Source organism: Palaemon carinicauda, chromosome 16 (genome assembly GCF_036898095.1).
Source record: "Palaemon carinicauda isolate YSFRI2023 chromosome 16, ASM3689809v2, whole genome shotgun sequence".
Lineage (NCBI taxonomy): Eukaryota > Metazoa > Arthropoda > Malacostraca > Decapoda > Palaemonidae > Palaemon > Palaemon carinicauda.
In genome coordinates, this window is record NC_090740.1 from 28,427,380 (window position 1) to 28,454,452 (window position 27,073).

General features: G+C 37.4%; 1 protein-coding gene across 1 annotated transcript; it reads left to right on the forward strand.

Moving 5' to 3' along the window:
* Positions 1–629: 629 nt before the first annotated feature.
* Positions 630–6,358, forward strand: LOC137654983 (uncharacterized). Its single transcript, XM_068388880.1, has 4 exons — positions 630–760; positions 3,232–3,307; positions 5,514–5,676; positions 5,992–6,358. Exons 2-4 carry the CDS (start codon positions 3,232–3,234, stop codon positions 6,221–6,223), a joined length of 471 nt encoding a protein of 156 aa, XP_068244981.1. The 5' UTR covers positions 630–760; the 3' UTR covers positions 6,224–6,358.
* Positions 6,359–27,073: the final 20,715 nt, after the last annotated feature.

A 27,073-nucleotide genomic window follows, 5' to 3' on the forward strand; every position in this document is an offset into this window, starting at 1 on the left:
TTTTGACCCACCATTATGGTATCACCATACTCAATTAATCAAGTATTCATGAATAAGTTCCGCTATGGCCTCTTACATTATAAATTTTTTTCTATAGTATGATATTAAAGTGATCTGCGGTGTTTAATTATATGGTGTTATATAAAAGTTATAAAGTACAAAAGTTCAGATGGTCTTTTCTGACGATTGTGCCCGCTACACTACCCTGCTTATTTTCTAAGAAATATTTTTTCATTAAAAAAAAAAAAATCATCCGTATATCACTTCGAGTAGAAAAGTTTTAATTCCCACCATTTATTCCACATGGCTAAATACATACGGGACCTTTTGTTCTGCAAGGAATATTTTATAGTTAACATTATGTACATTTTTATTTTTATATTTTCTGCCCAATTTCTATTTTTCACAATTCCCGCCATGGCTTGGACCATACATTTCCATATTCCATAATGCATTTTTACTTATTGTAAGCATATTTATGTAAGTATTTGTATTTCATTTAATTGAGTTGAATGCTATAGACAAACACATGAAACAAGAAACTTACAAGGTAATGATATATCAATTTTCTACGGCAAGACGCTAGAAATGGACAACAAGTCGACTGCCTCTGGCATCTGCTGTATGAAGGAAAAATCCATCAGAAAATTCGACCCAGTACAAGTGGCTTTGGCTGCCAATCTTTTCTTGAGCATTTTTCCTGTATCAGGTATATAAAGCCTCGCTGTTCGTCTATGCCATCAGACTACAGATCACCAAGGTAAGCTGAAGTGTGCACATGTAGAGTATACACGCATATATATATATATATATATATATATATATATATATATATGTGTGTGTGTGTGTGTGTGTGTGTTTATATACAGTATATATATATATATATATATATATATATATATATATATATATATATATATATATATATATATATATATATATATATGTATATATAGAGTATGTACGTATATATATATATATATATATATATATATATATATATATATATATATATATATATATATATATATATATACTGTATATAAACACACACACACACACACACACATATATATATATATATATATATATATATATATATATATATATATATATATATATATACATATATATACATATGCGTGTGTGTATTTTTTACATTTAACTCGTGTAAAGCTATAGGCATGAGAGGAATTCATCCTTGATTCCTAAATATAACTGATATTAAAAGATATAAAATTGACATTTTTATTATTGGAAAGAATTCATGAGAATTATGAATCTTCAAGTCTTTTTTAATGTTTAGCTTTATTCAATAAGCCCAACATGTATCACAGAACCACATCATTCTGTCCTCACTAATGTTTAACTTAGTCTTAATCAAAATTGCTGAATAGTGTTATGTCAACAACGACGATTCCTCATACAATTATACAATTTTGACCATACCATTCAGATATTTACGGTTTTTTTTCCTAACCCTTCGACATTTAGTTATACTGTTATTGATTTGCATTTTCCGTTCATTTCTTATACACAAATTACAGTAAGTTTCAAATTAACAGTGATTGTAAATAAGATTAGATATAATCAGATCAAATTGCCTCTTAAATCAATCGAGAGACTACAAAGATTTTTTTTTCCACTCAAGCAGTTTATGTAAGAAAACGTCAGGAATATCAAAAGAAAATAACCAGGTAATAGCTGGTTACTACTTAAAAAAGTTATTCATGTAATTATGACGTGTTGCTATTATTTTACGTTATTTGCCTACCAATTGGCCAGTACGTACTCTAATTAGTAGTCTTTGAGATTATTTCAGCTCAATCAGTATGCAAATGATAGCTTATATATTTTCTTTCTTGATTAGTCATAAGACTTAATTCGGTTGGAAGGTCCTTCTTTTATTAACTAAATCATATTTGCTGAAAAAAGGTCAATACAAGTCTTGCAAAGTCTTACTACTCTCGATTCCCACTTCTTAGACTTAGATTGAGAGATGGATTTATAAGTTTGGGCTTAGATAGCCCAGCGCTTGGGGTCATTCTGAATGCAATTTTCTGATGATATGGTGCATGATATATATTCATATTATGGTGGAAATAAGAGAACCTCTTAGCATTTTACATTACTTATATTCCTACTTCATGTCTTCCACATTGTCATCCAACCTTTTTATTTTTAGATTATACTTCATAGTGCAACTGTCTGGATTACCTCAAACTTGAATACACTTAAAAATTTGTATAAAAAACATGGTAGAAATCCTGGAATATTTTTTTTTCAGGTATTTACCGTTTTACAAACTGATATATTGACGTAAAGGAGTGATATTATGGTCACCAACCCGTAAAAGATAATAACAAAGTAGAGTAAAAATTACGGTCGTCTGTATTTTACTGAAATACAGCTGAGAACTGTATATTTTACGGAGAATTTCAGATTAAAAACACGGTTTTTTTTAACAGTCTAGACTCTCTCACAATTCATGAACAACTTATCTTTCAATGACGGGTATTTCCTATTCATGTTTACATGATCCTTCTCTATTATAAGGTGACAGAAATATACTGTTTATATAATATGAACTATTTTTGTCGAACCATTGATAATTCTTTCGACAATTAACTTGAATTTCTTGTCTCCAGCTGACACAGATAATTTTTTTGCACGAGATAAATGTCCCTATAAATACTAATTTCCATGTTATAGCAAGACTCGACATGGACCATTCGGAGAATCTCTCTCTCTCTCTCTCTCTCTCTCTCTCTCTCTCTCTCTCTCTCTCTCTCTCTCTCTCTCTCTCTTTATACAGTAATGCCACTCTTAAAGGACGCTTTTCCTTCTTTTTCTGAGGTAAAAGTTGGATGAGGTTGGACACCGAAATGGAAGAAATTAAAAAAATATATATCGGTAAAGTATAAGGATATAAAGCAAGTGTAGCTAAGGACCGAAGGAACGAATATATATATATATATATATATATATATATATATATATATATATATATATATATATATATATATATATATATATATATATATATATATATATATGCCTACACTGGCGTCACTTCACCATAGGAAGCGTAGATTGAGATTCTCGTGATTATCGTGTTTTTTTTTAGCAACCCATGTTCTCAAACTGAAGTTAGAGGTATCGTCAATAAGGATTTATTCCCACTGTCACTTCTTGATAACTAATGTACCCATCTCTCCATTCTCTTGTCAGATGAAGACTTTAACTTTGATAGCGGTGACCCTTGCAGCTTTGGTCTGGTCTTCATCAGCGCTTGAAGAAGAAACTGGTAAGTGTCAAGAATGGTAAGGATTAGTTTAGACTTTTAAGATGCCTTGGTGTCAGCAAGAGCCTTTGCCCATGAGACTCACGTAACTGTGGTTGGGTTTTGAAGGGAAAAATACCTGAAGAGAACCCATCGACTCTTTCTAGCCAATAGAGACGATTCATATTCAACTACCTAATGTTATGATATACCAGACGTAAGATCGAAGACGCATTCCTCAAAATTTATCCTAGAATTATCTTATCACTGCATGTTAAAATCTTCACTTGCAACTTTCAATTTGTGTAACAAATAAACTACTCTGATAAAAATTTGCATAAAAAAAAACGGTAAAAATACGGCCATAAATGTTGCCAGACATTTACCGTTTTAAAAACGGATATATTGACGTAAAGAATTGGTATTACGGTCACCAACCCGTAAAAGATAATAACAAAGTAGGGTACAAATTACAGTCACCTATATTTTACTGGAATACGGCTGAAAATGGTATATTTTATCGGAGGATTTCCGATTAAAATTACGGGGTTTTTTCTAAGTGTACAAGAAAAGCGTGCCGTACATTCTATTAGATATTTTAGTTGCAGATAACATTTGTTGATGCAAATATTAGTTTTGTTTAGAATGATATGCAACAGAAACCAGGGATTCAGCATCACTGCCTCATAGTGATTTTCAGTGAGTCGAGGAGTCACAAATTTTCCTTTTCTTAAGTGCAGAGGCCAATATGACGAGCAAACTGAGTTCTTACCCAAGCATAAAAAACAAAGAAAGGAGATGAAAGAAGGAGGGTTCTGCTTTATCCTATAGGATGCGACAGATACACCTCCTTAACGAAGATTAGGAGTCAGGAACAACAGATAAAGCAATAAAAAGTCAAAGCTTAGAAAGATAAGAAAATAAGTAGTGTTGAATCTATATGCCATAGAAGAAAAGTTTTGGGAAAACTTACAAGTTTGAAGGATAAAATTGAAGTATGTGTTAGAATACATGGACAGAAGAATGACTATAATCAATTTTTTTTAATGAGGCACATTTGCATCGACTCGCAGCGGTGCCCTTTTAGCTCGGAAAAGTTTCCTGCTATCTGATTGGTTAGAATTATCTAGTCCAACCAATCAGCGATCAGGAAACTTTTCCGAGCTAAAAGGGTACCCTTCGACTCGGTCAAAATCTGCCTCACTAAAAAGAATTAACTGTAGCTTCGTGTAAAGGATGGTTTGAAGCAAGGATATGTTATTGTTATATGAGTGTTCAATGTCTTTTGGATGAGATGATGCAAGATGACTGTTAAAATGGATTAGTGATTGGCGACAATTGCAAGATAGAAGAGTTATATATAACGTGCAAAATAGCGGATTTCTTCAGATATGGTACTATTTGCGAATAGTGGACAGATATTGCAAAGCTTAGAGAAACTGTTTAAAAGCAATTGCAAAAATATATTGTGAATAGATATAACTACTAGTAAGGTTATAAAGGAAGATGGAAAACAAGAAGACAGATAATTAGTGATACACGGATAGTGTAAGATTTGAAATTATGTATTTATTTATTAGGGAGTGAATATAATGAATTATGGCAAGATGCCATGGAATAGGTGAGTGAAGAAGAAAGGTAGCAAGTTATGGAAAATATTAGGAAGATCGTGAATGTGTTTATGAGAGATATTATGGTAATATATAGAGTTATCTAACCAATTTTTCTTAAGGATGCGAAGAGTGGATAACAGAATAAAATGCAAATATAGAACTATAGATTACTAGGTGCAAAATTTCCAAGCAATATGCTCATAGTTAAAACGTGTCTCATTACTTACTTTACTTTGATGGCGCTTTCCCGGTCCCATACAGCAGGTGACCCCAACTCTCTACAGGACCTCCACTGTCGTTTTACCTTGTTCGTTCAGAGTATTTAGCGTTTCATATCGCGTATTGTTCATTTACTGTTAGATCGTCACTGTTGTATGACTATTGAAATAAGAAAGTCTTCAGTTTCCTCTTGAAAGCCTTAATGTCTTCAATCATTCGAATGTTTCGTGGGAGCTTATCATATAGTCTCGGGTCCATTTAAAGGCTCTGGAGCCTAAAGTAGACATTGGTTCAAGCCTCAAGTTGTGGATGAAAAATCTACATATAAATAAGGACAAGGGTAAATTAGCAGATTGTTGTATTGATGATAATAATAATGCTAATCCATATTTCCACAGCCAACCCAGAAGTTAAGCTCTTCGCTGGGTACGTCACCCGCACCCGATTTAACGTCCTCACGTCAACTACTCTTCTGAGCTGCATCTCTGCGTTGGGCCAGAACGCAAAGTGCGGTGGCCGAAGGAAGAGAAGCAATCTAAAAAACGTTGGGGAGGAACTCTCGTAAGTTTATCATTTGTGTTTATCTGTAGAATGAAGTTTCATCTTTTATATAGCTAAAAGAAATTATAGATGCCATGGTAAATATTAGAAATAATCACTAGCGTTAGGATAGCAGAATTAAGTGAACCTGTTGATATTGGTCAATTCCTAGGTTATGATGGGGATAGGCTAAAAGATTTTATAAAAAAGAAAAATAAAGAGAAAGAGAGAGAGATAAAAGAGCAGATAGAACAAAACCTAACAATGAAAATACAAATATAAATTCTTACTTCCAATCTTGAAGTAATTTCCATAATGTTTTATTCTTCACGAAAGAATTATGGAACCCAACGTGGCACTGGATGGCTCACAAGACGAACTTTCCATTGAAAAGCGAGATGTCTCACAGCCAGAGCAGTCAGCCGACGACAAGGGGAAACTGTTTGTGTCTTTGACCACATTCACCACGATGACCACCACTTCGTTCACAGCTAATACAGCCACCACAGTGTCTGTCTCATTCCACTGCATTCCCCCAGATGGTGTCAACTATCCTTTCTGTTTGTAAATGAAGATATTCCGGTATTCGTTCCCCTAATTTTTTTTTCTTGTGGTCACTGGTGTATTATGAAGGATAATGCATTATTTTGATTCTAAAATATGACCACTTATTTTGCTGTATATAGCTAATTTGTTGTACATAATAAAGTCCATGAAAAGTGTAACTGTAAATAAATTATTTTGCAAAACTATTGTTTATATTTTCCTTTGTTTGCTCTCATTGAAAAAAAAATATTGTCATTTCAAAGAGTATTGTAATATGCAAAACTCAACAACGAGCATTCCTTTTTCACTGGTAAAATAATAATACCATCTGTCAAACCACCCCCTATCTCTCTCTCTCTCTCTCTCTCTCTCTCTCTCTCTCTCTCTCTCTCTCTCTCTCTCTCTCTCTCTCTCTCTCTCTCTCTCTGGTATCTTTCTGCTATCCTCTTTATTGATGATTTAAAGAAAGCTTTCAATTTCTAAAGAGATTGTAATTTTATATCTCTAATATAAAAAGTTCCATAGAACCTTAAAAAAAGATGACAATCGCTATTATCCATTTTAATCCCGTTGTTGCATAAGTTTTCTTGATTTATATACATATATATATATACATATATATATATATATATATATATATATATATAAATATATATAAATATATATATATATATATATATATATATGTATATATATAATATATTATATATATATATATATATATATATATATATATATATATCTGCTGAACCTTCTTGATATTTTTGGCACATATTTTATCTAGATCCTACGGTAAATGAGCAATATAATGAACTATCCGAATTAAATTTTCAAATTCCTCACCAATTGTTGTCCTTGGCTTAGCTAAAGAGTTAAGAAAGAAGACCTATTCACTCGTTATCTCTCTGTCTCAAACTTTTGAATGGAAGAGTGTACTACTATATGCCTTTTTACGTTTTGAATTACCGACATTGTCCCTTTCCCATTCAGTATCTTTCATATAGGTCTTTGCATGTTTTCAATTATTACCATGAGAATTGAGAAGTAACGAACCAGTTTTGATTATAAGATATTGCAGATATGAAAATGAAAAAGAGAGAAATTGGGTGAAATAATGGGAATTTTCAACAGCACCACTATATACATCATGATATAATAGCCGAAAAATAATATGCAATATACAGTATACAGAAATTTTGCTATCGAAAAATAAGATTGCCCTGAACATTGCTGGCGAAGTTGACAACGATGGGATCTATGCGATCATGGGTGATGTCTGTTAGCCAGTATTCGTTCTCAAAAACTTAACACCATCGGGCCCCTCCTTCACACAACTCTTTAGTACCTGCAGTCTGGCCTACAGGCCTGCCTAGAGTAGGAGAAACGTCGTAGTGAGAAACGTACATGTCTTTTCATATGGCCCCTTATCAGCCTGATGGCATTGAGTTTAAGATGATTGGATGGAAGGTGGACAGCCTACTGCTCCATAAAAGGATGGTGTTATCCAGCAGGTATTGTGGCTCCTTCTTGTTTTGCTCCCAAATCATCAGAAATTCAGGGAGTGTGGCATGTGGTGAATAGGATATGCCCTGATGTTCCAGTTATCTATTATGTCCTGTTTTTAGTGGCAAGTGTAGGCTAATGACTATTCTCTTTACGCATAGTATGGCACATTGTTTATTACTAGGATCGATGGCTCAGGAAGCGATGGTAAAAGTAGTCCTGTCAGCCATCAGAGGAACAATCGGCCATTCATTTCCTGATGGTAGTGTGACGGGCCGAGAGAAGGTTGTGACTCAAAGACAGGTTGAAAATTACTGAGTGAGTTTATTAAAGAACACTCTCCTTTATATACAAAATCTCAAAGCAACAAGAATTTTCATGTTCAAATATCGACACTGTTACAGAGGAGAAAACCAGACATGATTTTTCAGGTTCTTTTTAGTGCGAGGGGAGAGCGAAGATACAAGCACAAAATGAACCATGTACGATCGTGTGACACACGGTTGGTACAGTAGTCTCCATTGGTGCATTTTTTGTGCTAAAAAAAAATAGCAACAAATTCTTCTGTGGGGCCAGTGGCAACAACTATGAAGTGTTCCCCTTATCCTGGTGGCCCTCGATAGCTATGCATGGCTGATGGTTGGCTACTTGGTTGGTTGATTTCAGATGGCCTTACTTGACGTAAGACACGGGCTCTTGCGTTGGCAGTCCGTAAGTTTGGCTACCCACTTGCCCTCTTCCCCCATGTAGTTTCAGTACCCCGAGAATGACGACCTGGCGGTACACTTCGTCCAGGGATTCCTTTCTCACATACATCTTCCTTTGTGAGGTCTTTTATTGAAATGTTTTTGTGTTGAACAGACTGAAATAAATCTTTGTTTTTCGTTTATATATGAAAGATTCATTTTAATTTTGTTAGTGTTCTTTGAATATTTTATATTAATTGTTCATTACTTCTCTTGTAGTTCATTTCTCTCTTTATTCCCGTTCATCACTGGGCTACTTTTCCTTGTTGGAGCTCTTGGGCTTATAGCATCCTGATTTTCCAACTAAGGTTATAGCATAATAATAATAATAATAATAATAATAATAATAATAATAATAATAATAATAATAATAATCTTATGTCGTGGGTGAGTCGCCACACCGAAATTTCCAAGGTTGCTTACTTCATAAATGTGCCGATTGCGAATATTTGCTCACCACCAAATTTGTCATATATCTAACGACAAATAACATCGATAGGAAAGTTATCGAAGTGATGATATTGATAATAATAATAATAATAATATTAATAAAAATATTAATATTAAGAATAATAATACTAATATTAATGTTAATGTTAACGTTAATATTAATATTGATAATCATTAATCAATGATGTCATCAGCTATGGGTGCGTCTATAAAACAGTGCAATTTCGACTGACCAAGAGAAATGATGACCTTTGAGAGGTACACAGGTGCATCATTGGTTTTGCCTAATGCAAAGAAAAGAAAACTGTGTTGGAAAAAGTGAACAGCAAGCAGGCTTTAGCCTAATGCAAAAAAAAAGAAAACTGTGATGGAAAAAGGGAACAGCAAGCAGGCTTTAGCCTAATGCAAAAAAAAAGAAAACTGTGATGGAAAAAGGGAACAGCAAGCAGGCTTTAGCCTAATGCAAAAAAAAAGAAAACTGTGATGGAAAAAGGGAACAGCAAGCAGGCTTTAGCCTAATGCAAAAAAAAGAAAACTGTGATGGAAAAAGGGAACAGCAAGCAAGGCCTAGCCTGCTGCTGCAGTTAGTCGTCGCTCATCTATACTTGGGGTCAGGAGATGCCTTCATACAGGTCGTAATGTCAAAGATACTTGCAAGAATGAATTGAAAAAGCGTTAAGATAGCAGCATAGAGTAGTCAAATAATCCCAAGGAAGAGACCAAAAAATGCTTCTCATTCTCAAGTCAGTGGGTTACTAACAACGAAAAAAATGGACAATATAAATCTTCCAAGCGGTAGTTGGATGTGTATAATTTATTGCCTTATTTTTATATTGAGTGAGTTATACAATTTCATGATGTAGTATGATGAGTATGTATATATGAATTTTTCAATGTAGAATGAATATCTATTTGGCTAAGCAATAGATGTTTTAATCTAGATTAATCGTCTTGGTTATGAAATGTCAAAACAGACAAGTGTTCCCCTGGGAATCTAAGAAACTTTTGAAATTCAAAGTATTTCAGTAACATTCAGTTTTAAGAACTAAAGGGCAACTATTGGCTTTTAAACACATATATGCATAGCATGTGAGTGTTTTTATACATACATATACTGTATATACATACACACACATATATATATGTATATATATATATATATATATATATATATATATATATATATATATATATATATATATATATATATATATATATACATGCGTGCATGTGTTTATACATGCATACACTGTATTTACATGTACACACATACACACTAACATACACACACATACACACACACACACACACACACATATATATATATATATATATATATATATATATATATATATATATATATATATACATATAAAGAAAGAGAGAGAGAGAGAGAGAGAGAGATATATATATATATATATATATATATAGAGAGAGAGAGAGAGAGAGAGAGAGAGAGAGAGAGAGAGAGAGAGAGAGAGAGAGAGAGAGAGAGAGAGAGAGAGAGAGAGAACAAAAAATCTAGCCATATATATGATCGTGCACTAAAAGAGTGACATAAGAAAAGTCACATAACTTGACACGTAACAGTTTTAGTGGTAACTAAGTTAATGATACTCATAAATACAGTGATAGACGTAGCCGTTACTTAAACATAACTGTTGAAGGTAAGGTGTATCCCATCCCCAAGATTTGATCCAAGTGTGTGGGGCATTTATCACATGCTAGAATGAAATCTCCCAAGACCAAAAAATAATATAGAAGCTTGCCACAGGAGAATCGAGACAGTCGTTGAATGATACCATATGCGAATTTACAAGATGATTCGAGACTTTATTAAAGAAACACCCTCACACAGTCCAAGAGGTACGCTTTTTCAATTCACTGTCGTAAGTATCTTTGACCTTACGACCTGTATGAATGCATCTCCTGACCCCAAGTATATATGAACGACGACTAACTGCAGCAGCAGGCTAGACCTTGCTTGCTGTTCACTTTTTCCAACATAGTTTTCTTTTCTTTGCATTAGGCAAAGCCAAAGATGCACCTGTGTACCTCTCAAAGGTTTTCATTTCTCTTGATCAGTTGAAATTACATTGTTTTATAGACGCACCCATAGCTGATGACATCATTGATTATTCATTATGAATATTAATATTAACATTAACTTTAATATTAGTATTATTATTAATATTAATATTATTGTTAATATTAATATTATTGTTAATATTATTATTATTATTATTATTATTATTATTATTATTATGATTATTATTATCATTATTATTAATATTACTATTATTATTATTATTATTATTATTATTATTATTATTCATATAATTCATATTATTATTATTATTATTTATATAATTCATGTTATTATTATTATTATTATTATTATTATTATTATTATTATTATTATTATTATTATTATTATTATTATTATTATTAGCTAAGCTAAAACCCTAGCTGGAAAAGCACGATGCTAAAAACCAATTGTTCCAACTACAAAAAAATAGCCAAGTGAAGAAAGGAAATAGATAAACTACAAGACAGGTAATGAACAATTAAGAATAAAAGATTTACAAAACAGTATCAACATTGAAATAAATCTTCCATATATAAACCATAGAATAGTGTGCACGAATGTAGCCTTAAGCAAGAGAAATCTACCCCAAGACTGTCGAAGACAATGTTACAGAGGTTATGGCACTATCCCAAGACTAGAAAACAATGGTTTCATTTCGGAGTGTCCTCATAGAAGAGCTGCTAACATAGCTAGAGTGTCTCAATCCTTATGAAGAGGAAAGTAGCCACTGAGCAGTAGTTAAACCCTTGAACGAAGAATAATTGTTTGGTAATCTGTGTTGAAAGGTGTATAGGGATAGATGAGAATGGGGAAAGAATAGACCAGACTATTCGTTGAATAGTCTGGTGGTAGAGTAAGGAATCAACACGTAAAATTGACAGACTTTTAAAACCATAACGCAGCCGTAATAAAGAAGTTACCCTTATAATCTGTTTTCTGCGCACGAAGCCCCTCCCCAATCTGCAGAACTGTTTGAGAAAAAAAAAATTTCCCGGCCCCGGCCAAACCAAGCGCGGTTAGCGTGAAGAGGTTCCCGCGGCAAATTGAAACCTAAGGTATCTTATGTAGGTGGCCAGATAGGAGGCGCGGGAAGCCTCCAACCGCTGCAGTTGCCGCCAGACTATGTTTCTTGTTTTTAAAAGTCGCGGTGGTTCTAGCGTCTTCACCCAAGATTACACCATTTTTCATCAGTTCCTGAAGGGGTACGCGTTCAGTTGTTCGTTTCCAGACATAACTAATCAACAATTTATTGGGAGCTGTTTCGGAGAGCAAAAATAAATTAAATAAATGAAAGCTATGACAATCAACTGCAAATGGATGGTAATAAAATAGTGGGTAGGCCTACGTCTTTTTGTGCTTTGCAACCTATTTAATCACCATTTAGTTATATATATATATATATATATATATATATATATATATATATATATATATATATATATATATATATATATGTGTGTATGTATATATAAGATGTAGAGAAATTTCAAATGTAAAAAGATTCGTATGTACCTTTAAACAATATATCTTATGCAAATGCTAGTTAATCCTGGAATGAAAGGGACAATGATTTTTCGTGAACTTTATCATATCTGAAGCAATTATAATACCTGGTAAGAGAGGGATTTGGGTTGTCTATAGTTCGACGTTTGTTTTTTGAGCCTGGATCCAGGAAGGATGTTGCCATCAAAGAATCAAAAGATTTGTGAAATAAGCAGATATTCATTAAATCTGTCGCCGTACAAACGAGACTGGCGATACTAATTTCAAAATTATCTTATTTTCCCTTCTCTGTTTATTAAAATCGTGAATCCAGACTCTTGTGTAATTTATTGTTCAGATTAAAATAAAGATTTTCAATCGGAAGTAATTTCCTACTCAAACACCATCGTCATGTTTACCAGGAAGGCTATCTTCGAAAGCTGGGAGTGAAGAAGAGGCAAGAGAGGTGTTGCGTTTCCGGTGTGGCCACCCAACATTTTGTCGCTGATCGTGCTTGGTTTGTCCGAGCAATGGCAATACATTCTAATCCTTTGATTGGCTATAACTTCATCAGATGTGATTGGTTGTGGTCATTGTTTACTAGACTGTAGCTTCACACACACACACACACACACACATACACATCTCACATTGCAATTCAGCCAGTCAATTATTTCTGTGAATGATTTACATTATATTTGAAATGTAACAAAGTACGAATTACAGCCTTGTACCGTAGTTTTTTTTTTCTACTCTGTAAGCTCGATAAAATAATATCATTTATTTGAATATCAAATATTAGCCACATGTTACTCGGTACCTCACTCAAACCAGCAAATAAAATTAATCAGTCATTAGACAAGCTTTAAAGTTCATCCTACTCTTTATGACGTCACAAAGATGTATTTTCTTTGAAAATAATTATTTGGTAATTGGAATGCATCCCTACCATAGAATATTTTATTAAAACATCTAATAGAGGACTATCTCTATACACTTTAAAGAAAATATATTTAGATTCCCCTTAAAAGCAAAGAAACTTCAGGTAACCCCCCCCCCATCCTCGTAGCAATTTTACATTTCGGGTTGTTTTTTTGAACAGCAACTCATAAGTCCTCTGAACTCTCTCTTGGCGGGATATTCCAGTCCTTTGATTGGCTGTATCTTCTCAGCTGCAATTGGTTGTTGTCTTTGTTTACAAAACCAAACGTACATATCTAACATCGTAGCCATAACCCAGTTGAATATTCCTTCAAAAATGACACATTTCTTTAGCTTTCGCGTTTGAACGAGATCTATTATTCATTTCATTAATGAATAAATAGTATTTTAAATTTGTTTTCATAGTGTTTTTGATTTCCAAGTATTAATTTATCTACAATTAGTATAGGTAGTTTACCTCTCACGCCACTTGTTCATTCATAAAATAAGATTAGATGACGTCATATACAACCACCAATCACAGCAGAGGACAAATCAGCCAATGGGACGTTGGGTATTTCCCGCTAAAGGAAACGCATAAGGTGAGAGAGTTCCTCTGATTTATGTGTTGCTGTTGGCAAAAAAGTCAAATTTTTATGCAAGATTTTGTTCAAACGCTCTAGTTAATGGGACTTTCATCCTATTTTCATTTTTCTTTTATATACATACATACATACACACACACATACAGTACATAGATACATACAACAATGATATTTAAGATTGATTTTATTACCAAATTATTATTATGAGTTTGATTCAATGAAACTTGCAGTTTTAAGGCATCATTTATCGGAAATAGCCAACTGCTGTTATTTTTTGCCCCCACCCTCCATGATGACATAGCATGTCACACATATTTCCTATATGCTTTTGTAATCAATTAATTACATTATGCTTGAAAATATAACAAAAATACGAATTAAAGTTATGTTGCTACTTCAGTATTTATTTAAGCTCGATATGATAAATAAATAGCAAATAGAAGAGCAAAGACAAGCTTCAAAAGTCATCTTATACGATGACGTCACAAAGACGTATTTCTGAATAAAAATTAGGATTTAGTGATCAGAATCTATATCATCCATCTCATAAAATGTTCTTAAAACAGTAAATAAACTATATCTCTGTATTTTTCAGCAAATATATCTTTAATTCCCTTGAAAAGTAAAAAATAAACTTCCAAACAACAACGCATAAGACTCGTCGTAACTCAGACTAGCTTGGGTGTAAATTCCTGTGCTCTTATTGGCCAAATCTTCCTCAGCTGTGATTGGTGGTTCCCTTCAGTTACGACAGCTTCACACACATATGCGCACACACATCTAACATCGTAGCCAAAAGCACAGGCAAGTATTCTTTCAAATATGACACATTTCTTTAACTTTTTCCTTTCAACAAGAATTATTGTTTATTTTAGTAATAAATAAATAGCATTCATAAGTTATTTCCAGAAAAAAAATTAAGTCATAAGATTGTTATGAAATACAGTATGTATAGATCTTTTTCCCATTCACTTAGTCAAATTCATTCATAAAATACAAATTTATGACGTCATATACAACACCTAATCATAGTAGATGACGAATCAGCCAATGCATTTGGCAAGAGAGTGGTGAGAATACTTGATTATCTTTGTATTTACATTTTGAGACATCACTGTCACAATTGACAGTTTTTGTTTTAAATTAGGAAATTGAAAGTAAGTACGATTAGAGAATGTGATTATAAATGACGTCCAAGGTAAATAGACAAGTCAATTCTTTATGGTTTTTGTGCAGTGACCGTGAAACCTTTGAGTAAATAAGTCATCATCATAAAGGTATACGTTTTTCCTTTTTACTATGACTTTTTTTTTTTAAATATTGACGAAGGCATAAACACCAAAGCTTAAAAGAATATAGTTTAGATATAAAATTGACATGGTACTCTGTATTTCGAATGTTAGTTATAAGGCACAGCCCATTAAGTCGCTTTCGTTGGCGGCCATTTTTGCTACACAATAGTGAGTTTTCATGTTTACGAGAAGTAAACTTACAAATTGTAAATTCGATGGGATTTTCCTAAAATTTGTGGGAGGTCAAAATTTGTCTTTAATCTGTGGCAGTTGTTATAGACATTTTTCTATCTATAAATTTTATTACCCGAATCCATAAAGTTTCAGTACTGTAATTTTTCACTGGAAATTTCATGTACTACTAATAAGTCTTTACATACAATTTCTTGGATGTGAGGCACATAACACTCATGAATTGTCATTTATCTCCCTATATTTTCCTGTTTGAATGACTGAAAATTATTTCCGCAAAATAACTACTCAAACGGGTTTTTTTGTGCTTTTCTTTAGTTTTGATGACTGCCCATTGATATTGTAGATTGGGAGACAGTATTATTTAAGCAATGGAATACGTGTCACTGGCGATCAATTTTTATATAGGAGATTTTCATATTTATATAAAGTGAATGTACAGCTTGTGTATTAGATTCCCCACCCAACAGAGTGTATATATAGAGGCCACCTGTATTACAGTATGATGATGGCCTATTAAGAATACGGCAGTATTAGAGAGGTCGCAGGAACCTTTAGCCCCCATTAGGGAAGTAGGTAAGGACATGGATTGTAGGTTAGGTTAGGTAGGTGGTTTTCTTGTGTCTTAAGAACGTGAAAATGGGGAAAAAAATTTGGTTCTTTCCTGTTATTGCCCCACCACTAATTTAGGTTAGGTTAGGTTTGAATTTTATCCACCTTAAAGAATTGATAAATTCAAACCTATTCAAACCTAACCTCACCTAAATAATAGTATTGGGGTTATATCAGAAATTAGTGGTGGGGCAATAACAGGAAAGTACCAAAAATTTCCCTTTTCTATGCACGTAGTAGGAACTGGCTGCTGATATGCAAAGGATTGGCCTTAACTTTAAATGTTCGAATTAAGAAAATAAAGTATATGAAACTTTCCTATAGGCAAACTCCAGTTTTCTTATTACCTGGATGGAAAGCACATAACATGAATTATCAGTTATTTCTCCTTATCTTCTCATGTTTGAATGATAACAAATTCCACAAGATTTACTAAAATAGGTAATTTCTTACATTGTTTATAGAGGTATTCTGTAACCTCAATGACCCAGAGACTGGTGGACAGTGCCAAGCATTTTTTATGCAGGTATCTCTCTCTCTCTCTCTCTCTCTCTCTCTCTCTCTCTCTCTCTCTCTCTCTCTCTCTCTCTCTCTCTCTCTCTCTCTCTCTCTCTCTCTCTCACACATAAAGTGTAGGTACAACTTGTAGGCAATCAAATTTTCTACTTTTCATGTTTGAGTGGCAAAAATTGATCATCTTTCAAGAAAGTACAGTAGTAGCAGTTTTTCTCTGATCGTTTCGTGGTTTGAGAAATCTGTGTTAAATGTTGGCCAATTTTTATATAGAAAAATTTTGTGTTTTCTTAAAGTGAATGTACAGCTTTTAAGTTATTAGTTCAATGCCTCTTCATGTTTGAATGGCAAAATTTGATCTTCATTCAAGAAAGTACAGAAGTGACAGTTTTTCTCTGTTAGATTTGTGGTTTGACAAATGGGTCTTCAATGGGATGCACTTAGACAGGTAGGCCTACACAATTTTTTTACTAAGTTGCAAATATTATGGATGTCAACACTTACAGTAGACCAAACCCATAGCCTTTCAAAACCATTTATTGCGCTATTCCTTATCAATCTGTTTGGGATACTGATATAAATCTTTACCTTAGTTTAGCCTAGTCCAAACCCATAAGTTTTCATTTAGGTAGGTGACTCTTCATGTCTCAAAAACTACTGATTTAAGCCAGAAAACAGTATCAAATGTTCGAAACACCACACGTTACTAAAAAATGAGTTAATGTTTTCTACAAACTGCTTATTGCCCTATTCTGAACCTCAAGTATAGTTCCACCCAGCCAAAACCTGAAAGTTCACATTTATTGATTTCAAATCCTCACAATATCCACTACAATAACTTTCTTATTATTTACAAACTGATTACATGTAATGCTTGATTTCACAACTTTACTATTTCTTTGCAGATATGGCTGCTAAACCAGCCCTCAGAATATGGGTTAATACAACCCTGGTGTTTGGGTTATAGTGAAGTGCGTCAGCATGGACTAGGGAATGGCACCACCCGGCTACGCCACAAGCTGGTGAAGGAGCGCACTAAGATGTCAATTCTGAAGGTAGCCTGCTACCGAGTACCTTTCAGAATACGAGACCATCACAGATGCCGTTCCCAGGAATTCACTTGTCGTGCCCAAAGCCTCTGACCCCCTCCCATTCCTAAAGTTCCTTGCCCCAGCTGGCTGCAGACTGTCTATTGCAATGACGTTACCGTGCCAGCATCACCTCCATCTTTTGGAAGGTACTGAAGATGGATTCCACCAAATAGGTAAATCGTATTCTAGAGTTTACTACTGTACCGTTATTTTTAGCTAGTGTAATATTTATTTGTTCCAACACTAGTTACAAACCTTATGCTCTTTACATTGGAGTATTATTTCAGCGATAGCTGAAACCAGCTGTTAAAGTTTTGCGAGGTGTAACTACCATCCGCTGGTTACTGGAGAAGGTAGCAGTGTTAGACCAAGCACCCCACTTGTACAAGCACTGGTAAAGAAACATCAGTTTATATTTCGCCTTGGTAAAGACATAGTCTATCTCCTGTCAAACCTTTTAACCAGTTTACGGTTAAAAGCAATTAGCCTAAAAGTCCTTTATCTTGCAGAGCTACCTTCCTTTGGGCTCGTGGGTTCCCCATGCAAGGAAAGGTAGCAGGAAGTCTTACGGTTGGGCACACAAAGGGAGCAGACATCCTCCTAAGGGGTTGAATTATCCCCCCGAGACTCTGAAGGGCAACCTAAAGTCAGAATTACTGTACTTACTATCAAGGTAACCATTCCTAGTAAAAACCAACTTTTCCCTTTAGAAAAATGCTCGTTTCCTTTGAAAATGACACAATTGTGTCGCAAATAAAAACTTAATGTAGTATATATATATATATATATATATATATATATATATATATATATATATATATATATATATATATATATATATATATATATATATATATACATATATATATATATATATATATATATATATATATATATATATATATATATATATATATATATATATATATATATATATATATATCACCAATAATGGCAGACCCCCAGTGGGAACTCGGGGTTTCGGGTGAGGAAAATATAATGGGGAATAGGTATATACAGTAATGGTAAAACGAACCTTGTTTTCTTCATACATTATGTTCTTGAATGTATAATAAATCCATAGAAAACTGCACAAATTATCTATATCCTATACTAACCGTATATATTTCATTTATTTATTGACATTCTACGGGTCGGTTGTATTCGCTCCCGTTCATCCGTATGTACACACCAGTTTTAGATATGCAGTTCATTATTAAAGTTATATTGATGTTAGCGTGCACAGCTCAACATTACCACTTGCCAGTATTGATGTTTTTATTTTTCGTAGATTTGGAGTAAAACAAAGCTTGTCGACGGGAAGTAGATAGCGCTGCCCGAAGTACCACCTCCAGATGTTGGAAGCCATTCCTTACGAGGGAAAGGCATCCTCCACCAGGTGTTGATCAACTTTCCCTTTCGAGGGAGAGTTGTTCCCCACCAGTTGTTGGGTGATTATCCCTTATGAAGAAAATATCCCCTCCACCATCCACTGGCCAGCAGCTTCCCACTTGCGGGGAAAATTGCCAACAGCGGCAACAGGAATTGGTCGTCTTTCCCATCTGTGGGAGAGATTTCCTATGTCTGGATGGTTTCCTTATTGTGGGATTCCTCCAGCGGACCTTATGGACGAAGGAGTTAGGTAATTGCTGGCAGTTTCTATTTATCTTTGTCATACCTGCATGGTACAAAGCAAGTCTTGTTTGCAACTTTCCTTTGGGGCCTTTGCTGCAGATGGTGATGAATGCCGACTGCTTGCGGCCGCCACCTCTCCTGTCAATAAGTCGTAGGCCTTAACTTTTCATGGTTAGTGTCAACATCGTGCTTTTGGGCACACCAAAGTTCTTAGAACTTTGTGAGTTCAGGTCCTTCAGGACCTGTGCGTCCTGGTTTCCACCTCTTTCGAGGGAGAAAAGGTGTAACTCTTTTGGGGTTATTTCATACATCGTGCCTCTTCAGGCACAAAAAGCTCATGGAACATTGAGAGGCTAAGCCCCTTCAGGACCTGTGCTTCATGGTTTCAACCTCTTACGAGGGAGAAACAGCTGGTCTTCATTCAAGTCCAGAAAAGCCTTTTTCATTCACTTCCGAGAGTGTGACATAAGGCTTCTCTCCAACTCCCCTGTAGGGAATAGGATGAGCATGAGTTTTTGCAGAGAAGTCATGCAGATTGCTCTTTCCAGCGAGAGTCTTCATCTATATGCGTAGGCGCGTTGCTTCTTCTAGCGAGTCTCCTTATCTAGACGTGCATGCAGTAGACACTTTCTAGAATAAGGGCGAGTGTTACCTCATTGAAGCAAGTGTGTGCTACTTTGGCAGCTCACAGAAATCAAGTTAGTGTTGTCTCTAGTGTGTGCTACTTCGGTAGTGCGCAGAACTCTCTCTCTCTCTCTCTCTCTCTCTCTCTCTCTCTCTCTCTCTCTAATAGCACCGATATTTTGCAAATATTTTCCTTCTGTATATTAGCGAGATGTTTTGATTGTCTTTGGCATGATGAAATTCTTGCCAAAAACAAAGGAAAAAAAGACGTATAAGTAAGGGAATATCAGAGGTAAACTCAACGTCTTCTCTCACTTTTTTCAGCTCACACTGAAGGTCATTTAAGTGTCTTTTGAGTTGTGACTCATTCATAGAATGTCTACAGATGCCATTGCTCTTAATTTATTTGATATTAAAATGTAATAATTCTCATTATTTACGATAATATAAGAAATCCTGCGTGTACGGATCAATGTTTTTGACTTATTGAGTTACTTTTACTAATTACCCTATAACTGAAAGTAAGAGGAATTTTTACGAAATGCCATATGAAGCTCCTTTAATGTTTTCAGGATTTTGTGTTTTTCTTCCTATACGGTACTCTATATATTGGCTTAATAGCTGAACCCCCTTTAAGGTTAATACGGTACTGTAATTTCAAATCTATTTTCAGGAACGACTGCAAGCAGTATGCACTTTCAGGCATCCCTGCTGGACGGTCTGGTGCACTGGAATAAGAACGGGGCTTCTACTGCTGTACAGATAAACTGTCTCCATACTCTGTATCTAAGGTACACTACATTCAATAACCTCAGCAGCAGAGTTCTCTGGAAGCCGATCAACTCCTCATACTCTGGTCCTCCTCAATACACAGGTTATGTTACATCATATTAGTTATACCACAATTATATACTATAGAGTGAAGCTAAATGAAACCAGAAACCTGAAATTTCTGTACTTTATTCCAGATTACTTTACCATTTAAAGTTATTCATTTTTGAAGAAAAAAAAAACTTTCACAAAACATTCTCGTATAAATGGCTGTAAAAGAAAAGTTAGAAATGTTTTAAGAGGAATCAAAAATATGTTTTTGGCCTAAAAAAAAGGGCTTATAAGGAACAAACAAAAAATGGGCTTATGTTAAACAAGTGTGGGGCTAAATTTTTATCCCATACATCATACATAATAGACATTTACTAAATGAATTAGACAATTTAAAATTACAATAAAATGCTTAGAAATATTAGAATTCAAATTAAAAAGTAATTTTTTTCCCCATATAACCATGCTTATGTCATACCTCTTTCATAGTGTAATAACAAAATGGGCCAATTTTCAGATGCAGACATATTTCTCAGTGCATGTATTTTGTTGCTTTTAGGTGAACTAATAAGTAGAGAATACCTATGCAGTCAAATAGGCCAGGCACTCCAAGATCTTAGGTTTTACCCAGACAGCAAGTAGTCGCATCGTCTGGAAGACTGTTTGGAGGACGAGGGTGTTGACAAGCCCAGTAGTTCCACAAAGGACAAGTCCCTCTCCACCAACAGTCTGGAGCCTAGCCCTTGCCAACCAAATGCAACTCCAAATGCAGACTCTTTGAGTCATCACAGAACGGGATCTACATCTAAGACTCGGGCAATACCAACTGACAGACCAAGTACGCCCACAGGTAGTGGGACGATAACACTTCGTGACTCCCCAAAGGTACATATATAACTCAAATTATGATTCTATATCTTTACATAAGTTACACTGTTTTATGTGTGTCTGTTTTGACATTATTAAAGGGGATGTTTTCATTCAGGAACCTGTTGAAAAGTACAATATGCAGGGATACACCCCAGTCAAGAACCTGGTTGCCAAAAGCAGCACCAAACAGACCTTTTAAGAATCCCAACAAAGAGGCATTTGTACTGTATGTACAATACTGGTTCCTCCAACTATACCACCAAATAGACCAAGTACTTCTTCTGGTGGTGAGACACTACACATCGCAACTCCCTAAATTTAAATCACACAACACATATTATGGTATTGATATGTTATTTATCTATGATTTACAATGTGGTGGGCTACAAACACGTTGAGTACCTGATGCAGTACATTTTTTCCTTTAAAAGCCAGACAGGTCCTCTCACAAATGACTAGGCAGAAGAAATTGTCAGATTGTGGCAAAACCTGGACGATTAAGATCGCAGACCCACCCTCTTCTCGCCTTGTCACAAGATCAGATCGGCGGGCAGGTTCAAGGCAGCCAAGTCACTCGTGACCCATGCTGTCATAAGCTGCAAAAGGTCTGTGGGTTACACAGCATTTATTAACTGAAGAGTCCATAAGGGATATGTAAATGAAATCCAATTTGATATAGAAAACAAACTACTGTATATAGTATTATATTTTTTTTTTATTGCAGATATGGAAAAAAAACATGACAACTCGCCGATAGACTCTCATCTGCCATGCATACCCGGTCATCAGGCAGAAGGTGCTCGATAACAGCTGCCTTGTGGGAAAAACTAAAATACAGCTAGTTGAGATCAACCAGACTACTGTGGCTCAGTAGTAAGTGAGCGGAAGTTTACTTTTATTCATTATTGGCCTTGAGTTGCAAAGAAATGCATAGGTATAGAAAAAACTTAGTGTAAAGACAGTCCTTGAGGTACGATCATCCATTTTACAAACACAATACCGCAAGTAAAAAATATTTTTCAATATTAAACTTACCCGATAATCATGTAGCTGTCAACTCCGTTGCCCGACAGAAATCTAAGGAGGGATACGCCAACTATCACAATACTAGAAGGGGGTGTACTAACCAGCGCCACCTGTGGCCAGGTACTCAAGTACTTCTTGTTGACACCTCCTCAATTATTCCTCTGTCGTGCCTCCGGCTAGACGTTCTGGGATACGCTTATGGTCTTCGAGTTTATTCTCGCTTATTTGGTGATGTATTCTCTTTGATTTACGGCTGTCGCATTACTAGAAACCTTCTGATATTAGCTAGATAGCTTTTATTTAATTCAGTTTAACGGTTAACGAATTTTTGCTTGTTTTTTGGATCTCCCTTTGACTTCTCTTGAAAACAAAATGTCTGACATTTCGCAAGCCCCCTCCCATAGACGATGTAGGTCTTGCAATAGACGTATTCCGAAGGTCTCGGTAGATCCTCACACCGCTTGTTCTGACTGTAGGGACAGACCCTGTCAGTTAGAAAATCGATGTGAGGAATGCGCCGGACTTTCGGAATTGGATTTTGTCCGACTTTTAAAGTATTCTTCTAAGTTAGAGAGAATTAGAGCTAGGAGGAGTTCTTCTCACTCTTCTTTATTTTCCTCATCTCATGATCCCCTTCCTGATCCTACCCCTGTAGTGGCTACCCCCGATCCTACTGTGTGCCCTCCGCCTGATATGTCAGTGGTTTTACGCGCTATTCAGGCTTTAGGCGATAAGGTAGAGTCAGTGGTAAGTGACCATAAGTCTCTGATGGCCGAAGTGAAAGAGTTGAAGGCCAAGAGTGCAGTGGGTGAAGTTAGTGCCAGTGCTGTGACGAGTGCTAGTGTCGGTGCAGTGCCTTGTACTAGTGTTAGTGCCAGTGTGGTGCGTGGGGATTTTTCTGTGCGAGCCAGTCGTTCTCCCAGTCCGGGACCTCTTGCAAGCTCCCAAGCCCAGGGGAGAAGCAATGTCGAAGGGCATAAGGGTTCGGCAGGCCTTGTTAGGCGCACAGAATTATCCTCAGTGGTTGCGGGCGTGTCTTCCACAGACCGTCACTCCCACTTGCAGACGATTGAGCCCGTCTTCCGCTCGTCCGCTGATCTTCTCTCGGGGAAGAAACGTTGGTCTCAGGTCTCTAGACCGCTTAAACGCAGAGTCCAGCCCTCGAGTGCTCAGCCAGGTTGCAGTCGTTGGCTCAGCTCTGACTCGCCTCAGTCATCTAGCGACTGTACTCCGCCCAAGAGGAGTAAGGTACAACAGAGCTGCACCGGTGGTGCAACCACTGTTATGGCTTTACCTCAGTCTGCTACTGTCTCTGCTGATCCCAAGTGGTCTATGCTTCAGTCCATGCAAGCTCAGCTTTCGGACCTGATGCGTGAGTGTCGTGCTGAGAGTGTTACACCTCCTGCACCTGTGGTGCACCAACCTCCTGCACCCGTTCAGCCTGTGCTGCACCCGCCTGCACCGGTGGTGCACCAACCTCCTGCACCCGTTCAGCCTGTGCTGCACCCGCCTGCACCGGTGGTGCACCAACCTCCTGCACCCGTTCAGCCTATGCTGCACCCGCCTGCACCGGTGGTGCACCAACCTCCTGCACCCGTTCAGCCTGTGCTGCACCCGCCTGCACTCGCTGCACCCAGTCGCAGCTCCATCTGCCAGGCGTACGATGTTGAACCACTTTCTGTGTTCACTGTTCCCAGTGTTGTTCAGCATCAGCCTTCTTTAAGGCAACCTTCGGTTTGGGATCAGGAGGATTACTCCACTCTTCCTCCTCCTCCCCTGGCTGCTCCACCGGCGGTGCAACTCTCGGTGGAGGTACAACAACCTCTTCCACCTGTGAGTCAGTCTCCTCAGCTGCTGCACCGAGCTCTACCCGTGCACCCTGATCCTGCTCCTCAGACATCTCTGCTTGCGGGAACTTTACCTTGTTCTGCACAGCCTCGGTCTCTTCACGCTCCACTCATACCACAGGAACAGGAACAGGAACTTGCTGCACCTCCTCCTTCCACCTCTGTTGTTGTTCCTGCTCGTTCTGACTCTGCGGTTCAGCATTCGTATCCGATCCCGTCGCCTCATTCTGGGGTTGAGGTTTCGGATGATGAGGAGGCTCACCTTGATCCCTCTTCGGACGTGGACGAATCCAAGCTCTCTCCACAGTCTCTTGATTTTCGCAAGGTCTTGGCTCTTCTCAGGGAGGTTTATCCAGACCATTTTGTCTCAGCTATTCCCCGCTCTCCACCATCTGAGTTTTCGCTGGGAGTGCAACAAGCTCAGTCTTCCTATACCAAGCTTGTCCTAGCTAGATCCTCCAAGAGGGCTTTTAGGATCTTAGGGGAGTGGCTGCAGTCTAAGCAACTTCTTGGCAAGACTTCCTTCATGTTCCCTCCAACGAAGCTCACTTCGAAAGCGAGCGTTTGGTATGCCACAGGGGAAGCACCAGGCTTGGGAGTACCTGCCTCTGCCCAGGCTGACTTCTCAAGTCTGGTAGACTCGCCTCGAAGATCTGCTATGAGACGCTCAAAAGTGTGTTGGACCTTCTCAGACCTGGATCACTTGCTTAAAGGGGTGTTTAGAGCTTTTGAAATGTTTAATTTTCTCGACTGGTGCCTGGGGGCCCTCAGCAAGAAAACCTCTCATACGGACAAAGATTCTGCCATGCTGTTAATGTCCTGTATGGATAAGGCCATCAGAGATGGATCGGGCGAGCTAGCGTCCTTGTTTGTATCAGGGGTGTTGAAGAAAAGAGAACAGCTGTGTTCTTTCCTTTCCGCCAGCATTACCCCTTGCCAACGGTCACAACTTCTGTTTGCTCCTCTTTCGAAGTTTATTTTTCCCGAAGAGCTCATTAAAGATTTGTCTGCTGCCTTGATACAGAAGGACACGCACGATCTTGTAGCTTCTTCGGCTCGTAAGTCTAAGGCTTCCACCTCAGTCCCTAAGACTTACCGCTCCCCAGTGGCTGATACCCCTGCGACTAGATTCATACCGCCCTTTCGTGGTAGAGCCCCCAGCCGAGGAAGCTCCCGTCCAGACTCTTACAGAGGCAAGTCCAGGAAAGGATCCAAGCCATCCAAAGGAAAACACTGACTCTCCGCTTCTCCAGACGACAGTAGGAGCCAGACTCAAGACCTTCTGGCGAGCTTGGGAGATGAGAGGTGCAGACGCACAGTCTGTCAGTTGGCTGAGGTTCGGTTACAGGATTCCATTCTACCTTCAACCACCTCTGACCACTTCGCCCATCAACCTCTCTCCCAACTACAAAGAGGAGGACAAGAGACTAGCTTTGCACCAGGAGGTGTCGCTTCTTGTGCAGAAGAAGGCTGTGGTTATAGTCCGGGACCATCAATCCCCGGGCTTCTACAACCGTCTCTTTCTTGTGGCCAAGAAGACAGGAGGTTGGAGACCTGTGCTGGACGTCAGCGCTCTCAACGAGTATGTCACCAAGCTGACGTTCACGATGGAGACGACCAAGTCGGTCTTAGCAGCGGTCAGACAGGAGGACTGGATGGTCTCATTGGACTTGAAAGATGCTTATTTTCACGTTCCGATTCATCCAGACTCCCAACCTTTCCTAAGATTCGTTTTCGGAAAGGTCGTCTACCAATTCCAAGCCCTGTGTTTTGGCCTAAGCACAGCTCCTATGGTCTTTACCCTTCTGATGAGGAATGTAGCCAAATTCCTTCACTTGTCAAACATCAGAGCCTCCCTCTACCTAGACGACTGGCTGTTGAGAGCCTCCTCGAGTCGTCGTTGTCTGGAGAATCTTCATTGGACTTTAGACCTTATCAGAGACCTGGGTCTATTAGTCAATTTGGAAAAATCTCAACTCATTCCCTCACAATCCATCGTGTATCTGGGAATGGAGATTCAGAGTCAGAGTTTTCGGGCTTTTCCATCGGCCCCCAGGATAAGCCAAGCCCTAGAGTGCATCATGAGCATGCTGAAGAGGAGCAGTTGCTCAGTGAGACAGTGGATGAGTCTCACAGGGACTCTCTCGTCCCTAGCCCTGTTTGTCGAGCTGGGCAGACTCCACCTCCGCCCTCTTCAATTCCACCTAGCAGCTCATTGGGACAAGAGTTCGACTCTAGAAGCAATCTCTATCCCTATCAACCAAGAGATGAAGACCACTCTCCTGTGGTGGAAGCACAACCTCCTTCTCAGAGAGGGTCTATCCTTGGCCATTCAGACCCCCAATCTTCATCTCTTCTCAGATGCATCGGACTCGGGCTGGGGTGCAACCTTGGACGGAAAGGAATGCTCCGGAATGTGGAACGAGGAACAACGATCTCTCCACATCAACTGCAAGGAACTGCTGGCAGTTCATCTAGCCCTGTTGAACTTCAAGTCCCTCCTGCTAGGCAAAGTGGTGGAGGTGAACTCGGACAACACCACAGCCTTGGCT

What these genes read in the sequence shown, in the direction of transcription:
- LOC137654983 (XM_068388880.1), top strand. Translation starts at nt 3,232, where the DNA reads ATGAAGACTTTAACTTTGATAGCGGTGACCCTTGCAGCTTTGGTCTGG. An exon ending in AGCGCTTGAAGAAGAAACTG is followed by an intron (nt 3,308 to 5,513) that starts GTAAGTGTCAAG and finishes ATATTTCCACAG; the next exon opens with CCAACCCAGAAGTTAAGCTC. An exon ending in AACGTTGGGGAGGAACTCTC is followed by an intron (nt 5,677 to 5,991) that starts GTAAGTTTATCA and finishes TCTTCACGAAAG; the next exon opens with AATTATGGAACCCAACGTGG.